Raw genomic sequence first — 6,772 nt, 5'->3', positions numbered from 1 at the left:
AAATCGGGTTAATCTTTAGAGGTTATGAACAGAAAGTCTGAGAAAACAAGATCTTAAAAAGGAGGGAGTCTTAAAAGGGAGGTTCCACTGTATTAAATCGCATGCCATAACTCATCAAAACACAATCATGGTAATTGCTACGTGAAATCAACAAGAATGTCCTTCATCGAAGCTTTTAAAACTGTACACTCTCTTTTAGTATGTAAAGAAACTGCATACAGACAATACTTAGTATTTTTAAGTCAGTTTTGAAGCACGAAACTCGAAAGTGTAATAAAAAAAACTCATGAAGATTGGATAATCATGCTCAAAAACAAAACAAACAGTTTGCAAATATAAAGAAAGAGTAGAAGAAGAAGACCTTAACAGCGCGGAGCAGTTCGGCTGAAACCAAATCCGTTCAAATGAGACGCTCCAAGGGACCCATTAAAACTGTGCGCATCAAACGTGCTACTTTAAGTCGAGTTCAATCAAAGTAACTCACACCCTCCGCGCTATCGTCAATCTGTTCCTTACATTCAGTATGACAATCTTTATAGCAATGTATTTTTTTGAAAAAACGATAAAGTGTACTTAGTTTGGTATAAAAACTGGTAGCAGCCACCTTGTAGAGTCCTACTTTGGGTGGAATCCACCCTTAAAAAACACGCGATGAAGTTGCGGCACAGATGGCTGGCCATCAATGTGGCGGGCCACTTCCTTTTTCTGCCGCCAATGTTTTGATTATTGAGAGCAGACGCATTCCATGATTTGACACGTCATTACACCGCTCATGTAGGGAAATGTCACTCATCATCAGCTGTTGTGTGGATAACACACGACTCCTACCAAAGCAAGGTTAGAATGGAAAAACAGAGCAGTGTAGCGATATTCTGTCGCGATTCGAGCGCGTGCTTTGCGGTCACGTACACCGCTGGACTGCCGAACCGGCGTGTCAGTTGAATCGCTGCATCATCCTTTTGCGACAAACTACACATATGGTAAGTGACGTTTGTTTACAATTTTGTTTTATTGGAGTACCTTTACTTCACTTTGAAAGTGCATGCGGGTTTTTTTCATGATGCGTAGGAAAGTGCAAGTGTCTGTGCATGCAATCATTATTTTGGTCGCCGAGAGAAAAAGTATGGTACGCGACTTTTGACATATTGAGAAGAGAGCAAGGTCACAAAACAGCTTCGTTTTTTTTGGTAAGGATAGCATATTATACTGAAAAACAGTTGGTTTTGCTTCCCAGACCCTACGGCTTTCAGTGTCAACGTTCGTCTTTCATTGTTTATTTATTTATTTTTGTTTTTCTGTTTTTAGGAGCAGTTCTGTCTTCTATAAACGGAGTGCGTTTGAAAAAAAAATCTTGTATATATTTTTTTATATATATTTTTGTTTATTTGTTTGTTTATTAAAAGACCCTTTTGCTCTCAGAAAAGGCTTACACCATATTTGAGAAAAACTATTAAGTTACGTTAACTTTTTTCTGCAGGAAAAATATGGCGAAACACTACAAAGATGTTGATCCATTTTGTGAACCCTCAACTTCACAGTCTCCTGTTGTTGACTGGAGTCGATGCATTTTCTGTCAGAACAAGACAACAGAACATCTGAACTGCCCAGCAGTGGGTACAAGGAGTGGCGAAGGATACACTTTGTTTGCTGAAAATGTCCAACAGTTTCTTGCATGCGGTTTTGACCTTCCTGTAACTGTGGGGGTATTTCAACTAGATGATGGATCTGGGATTAAAGAGACTGTTCAGAAAAATAGTGCATCGTGGCATAAGTCTTGCAGAGAAAAAATGGGCAAGCGAAGTTTGGAAAGACTTCAAAAGAAAGCTGAGAAACGGCAGGCAGAGGACAGAGCAGCCACCTGCAGCTCAGCCAAAACAAGACGATCTGCTGGCACTCCGGCGTCATCCAAAGATATTTGTTTCTTTTGTAATGAGAGCTCTGGCAAGTTGTACAGCGCAGCAACATTTGGACTGGACTATAAGGTGAGACATGCAGCTAACCTTCTTCAAGACAAGGACTTGCTTAAAAAGCTTGCTGCTGGAGATATGATTGCTACAGATTCACAATATCATCTGAAATGTTTGATTTCCCTGTACAATCGTGCCAATAAATACAAAAAGGAACTGAACTGTGACCAGAGCAACAGTTCTGTTTGTCATGGCATTGCTTTTGCTGAGCTGGTGTCATATATCCAGAGTTTTGAACATGACGAAACAACAGCCCCTGTGTTCCGTATGTCAAAACTTTGCACACTGTACAATACTCGACTACAGGAGCTTGGAGTTAGTTGCAGTCTGCATACCACAAGACTCAGACAGAAACTACTGGATGCATGCCCTGAGCTTCAAGAATGCAATACAGGTCGCGAAAGAGATGCTACTCTTGTCTTCAAACGTGACCTGGGATATGCAGTGAGCAAGGTTGTTGATCATGATTCCGACGCCTTGCTGCTTGCACAAGCCGCCAAGATTGTCCGCAGAGAGATTTTCTCGAAGCAGTAAAACTTCAATGGGGATTTCCTTGAAAACTGCCAAGAAAATGCAACACCATCTTCGTTGAAAGCTCTCGTCAGTATGATTTTGGATGGGCCAGGAAACTCCATCAAAACAAGCAATCCATCACAAGAGGAGGCTGCATTAGGACAAAAGTAGTCACAGGCAGCGCTTACCATTTCTCAGCTCCTCGTATTTAACAGCAGAAAACAAGCACCAAGAGATCCCTTGAAGGACACCCGTCGTAACCATGCAAAAGAGAAGGAAACTCCGCTTCCTGTTTAACTCGGACTGAAAATACACGCCGAGACCAGGAAGCATGGTATTATTGATATTCTGTACAATCTGGGTCTGTCAGTTTCCTATGATAGGGTTATACGTATTTCCAATGACCTAACTGACTGTTCTCTGTTTTCAAGGTTATATATAGCCTGCCAGGTAAGACAAGGAAACATGGAAGAGTTTTTCAGACACGAAAATCAACCCTTCCCCCCTTCTCTTGCCAAGCTGTCAGAAATGAGGTCTGGTAAAAAGTCTGATTTACTTGCCTGCCTCGAGCGCTGTGCATCAAACGGGGACTATGCTTCTGCTGAACATGACCGCTTGCTGTATGACAATGCCACAGAAAGTATCCCTGAAGTCGTCATGCCCACTGAGGAAGAGCTCAACGTTCTTGATGAGCTTCTTGACGCAGAGCTGACTCCTGTCCACAACGACACGCTACTTCTGGGCGTTGAAACCCAATGCCAAGACATCACTAATCATTCTGCAAAGATCCTTGATGGTGCTTTCATTATTCAGATGTTGTCTCCAAAGCTGTGCAGGACATTTCACGACTACAGTGAAACGGTTTTCATGCCTTACATGTTACAGCAACTGAGCAGTGTACAGCGAGTTGATGTCGTCTGGGATGTTTACCGCGCAGACAGCCTGAAGACAGCAACAAGACAGAAAAGAAGCCAGGGACAGCGCAGGAGAGTCTCAGGTGCAGCACCTTCTTCTTCTTCTTCTTCAGCGTTCGACGATGGCTGTGTCTAGATTCTTTGGCCCGTGATGTTGACGAAGTGGGCTGTCATTTCCAGGTCCTGAGTGCTGCCCCATAGCTTGGTGTGCAGCGATGTCCCTGTGGGCCAGACATGTTTCCTCTCACTGCAGTGGAGTTGGCAGGTCTGCAGGAAGTGGTCCGGTGTCTGGTCCGCCTTTCCACAATGGCACAGGGCCGACTGTCTGATGCCGATCATTTTTAGGTGGCTGTTTAGTCCACAGTGGCCTGTCCGGAGGCGGAAGACAATGGTCTGCTCGTGACGAGTGAGCTGATGGAGGGCATCTTCGTGTGGATTATATCCATTGTTTTTCTTTTTGAAGGTGGATTTTTGCCTGTTTCGGATTAGGGTCCTGGCTTCACTGTAAGTGAGATTAGAGGGTTGCTGCTCAGTTTTGCTGCCCTCCTTTGCCAGCCGATCCGCCACTTCGTTGCCCACAATCCCCGTGTGTGCAGGGATCCACTGCAGGACAACCGCTGTGGTTTGGGCCAGTGTGTTGATGTTTTGCATCAGGTGTTCCATGGTCGAGTCTGGATTGCCCGAACACAAGGCCTGGAGTGCTGACAAAGAGTCTGAAAGAAAGACAGCTTTCTTGGGACGGGTTTCCCACTGCAGGACTGTCTCTGTGGCTTTGTGGAGTGCCAGAACTTCAGCCTTGTAGTTGGAGCACAATCTCCCTCCGGATGCTGAGACCGAGACTGGGGGCAGGCCTGGTTTCTTGATGAATACGCCACATCCTCCGTTTCTTGTGGCGTCTTCAGCTGATCCGTCGGTAAAGATGTGTGTCCATCTAGCTGCAGGGTAGCGCTTGTCGATCTCTTCCATTGTCAGAGCTTTCAGCACAGCGTCACTCTGGTCTCCCTTCACAGTAATGCCAGGGATGGTGGTTCTGACTTCAGCTTTAAGGGTTTTTGGGGGCCAGTTGGTTGGATCAAGTTTCTCGCACAGTTCGATGTTTGCCGTCAAGATGTCAGCCTGCATGCGTTGCTCTTCCTTGACAAGATGGTTCAAGCTTTTCCGTTTTAGCCTGTTCTTTGTCAGGCTTTTTAGTTTGTCATGCAGGGGGTGGTCTGGTAGCCTCTTCATCTTTTCGGCATGTGCAAGAAGCTTGCTTCGCTGTCGGCTCTCAAGGGGTTCAACTCCAACTGTCTTTTCCATTGCGGCAATAGGAGTAGATTTCATGGCCCCAAGGATTATCCTGAGGCCAAAGTTTTGGACCCGGTCCAGTTTGTTGGTGTGCGTCTTGGCTGCAGTTGCCCAAGCACTTGCCCCATACTCCAGCACTGGGCGAACTGTTCCTGTGTACACAGTCTTCAGTATCTTGGAGTTGGCCCCCCAATGTGTTCCCGAGAGCTTCTTCATCAAGGCAAGCCTCTTGATCCCCCTTTTCTCCATGTCTTCGATCTGGGGCTTCCAAGAGAGACGTGGATCCAGTTTTACCCCGAGAAAAGTGGGAGCACCAATTCCTACAAACTGGAAAGGCTTCCTAAGCAACAACGCAAACAAAGAAGAGCTCTTCCAGTTTCTAGCAAAAGAAATTTCGAGATGTGTGGTTGATCTCGGAAAACTGATTGTGAGCACTTCTAACGAGAAAGTTGTTTGCTCTAATAACAGTTACACAACCGAAGGCTTGGAGCCGTGCACGCATGAGGAGGCAGACACAAGGCTCTTTCTGCATGCTGCGGACTGTGTCAAACAGGGCCAAACAAGGATCATCATCAGGACTGCAGACACTGACGTCATCGTATTTGCCGTCTCCGTTGCACGTAAACTTCAAGCAGAGGAGATGTGGGTGGCGTTTGGAACTGGGAAGCACATCGAGAACATCCCAGCGCACGAAATTGCGTCAGCCCGGACAAGTGCACGTCGTTACCAGTATTCCACGCCCTTACGGGGTGTGATACGGTTTCCTTCTTTGCAGGGCACGGAAAAGCTAAGGGATGGCAGACGTGGAGCGTGTATCCTGAAGTCACAAAAGCATTTCTTCAGATCGCATCCTGCAGCGAGCAAGTGACTTCTTCAACCTTTGAAATCATAGAACGTTTTGTGTTCTTGATGTATGACCGCAGCAGCTCTTGTTTGAAAGTGAACGAGGCACGAGAAAAACTCTTTTCTCAGCGGAACAGATCCATCGAGTTCATTCCACCAACATCTGATGCTCTCAAGCAACATGTCCTCCGAGCAGCTTTTCAAGGACGCGTGTAGAGCCAGTGCCTTGAAAAAACTCCGGAGCTTCCTTCTCCTTCTGAGTATGGATGGAAAAAGGAAGGCCAGCTCTGGCAGCCTGTGTGGATGACACTGTGTCAGGCCCAGGATGCCTGCTACGAACTCATAAAGTGTGGTTGCAAGAAAGTGTGCAGAGGCCGCCGTAAGTGTGCATCAGTGCATCTGAAGTGTACTGCGCTTTGTGGCTGTGGTGGGGATTGTCATCAGGATTAACTGCATACTTGGGTGAGTGAAAACAGATGTACGTCATGCTCAGTCCTTGTAGAGTTAAGAGATATCTGACTGGGCAAGAGCTATACAGGGGCGGATCAGTTGCTTTGTAAGGGGGGGGGGGGCACTTTGAATCGAAAGTGAATATGATGGGCGCGAAGCGCCCGACTTTGCTAGGGGGTTCCGGGGGCATGCCCCCCCGGAAACAATTTTGGCCCAAAGAAGCAAAATGGTGCCATCTGGTGCCATTTAAACTTAGAAATGGTCATAAAATCAGCTTTCCAAATTTTTTTTATTCGGGGGGGGGGGGGGGGCACGTGCCCCCCCCCCTCGTCCGCCCCTGGCTATAAAATATTTCATTTTGTCCTAACGAGTGTGAAAATTCATACTCAACTTGTTTGTGAAGCTGAACTCATGAAATGTTTGTGTTTTTTTTTTTTTTTTTTTTTTTTTTTGGGGGGGGGGGGGGGGGTAGATTTTTATGGGATCAGGCCAGACACTTAAAATTGTATTTTTGAATCTTGTTATCTGTGTGAAGTAAATGTTTACCTCTTATCATTGTTAAGCTGTATTAGCATCAAACGTGTACGAAAAGTAATAACCTGTGCTCTTGATTAGAAATACGAGCATTCTAAGGGTATTTTATTTGACCTAGATTGCGGACACAGCCCTGTCTAACTTAGAGTGTTCAAAATTGGCTGCTACCATTTTTTATATTCAGCATGGTGTTAGGTATCATCACAGCAAATTTCAGATTGCTATATAAAAATGCCTTCTGATGGCATTTTTTTGTGCTAAACA

General features: G+C 45.6%; 1 protein-coding gene across 1 annotated transcript; it reads right to left on the bottom strand.

Annotated features, from left to right (window-relative positions):
* Positions 1-3,526: 3,526 nt before the first annotated feature.
* LOC138957584 (uncharacterized) lies at positions 3,527-4,930 on the bottom strand. The gene has a single exon (XM_070328678.1). The coding sequence runs from the start codon at positions 4,928-4,930 to the stop codon at positions 3,527-3,529; it is 1,404 nt and encodes a 467-aa protein (XP_070184779.1).
* Positions 4,931-6,772: the final 1,842 nt, after the last annotated feature.

Source organism: Littorina saxatilis, unplaced genomic scaffold, assembly GCF_037325665.1.
Source record: "Littorina saxatilis isolate snail1 unplaced genomic scaffold, US_GU_Lsax_2.0 scaffold_2565, whole genome shotgun sequence".
Taxonomy (NCBI): Eukaryota; Metazoa; Mollusca; class Gastropoda; order Littorinimorpha; family Littorinidae; genus Littorina; species Littorina saxatilis.
Note: the sequence above shows the minus strand (reverse complement) of the source record. Positions and strands in the feature narration are given on the sequence as shown.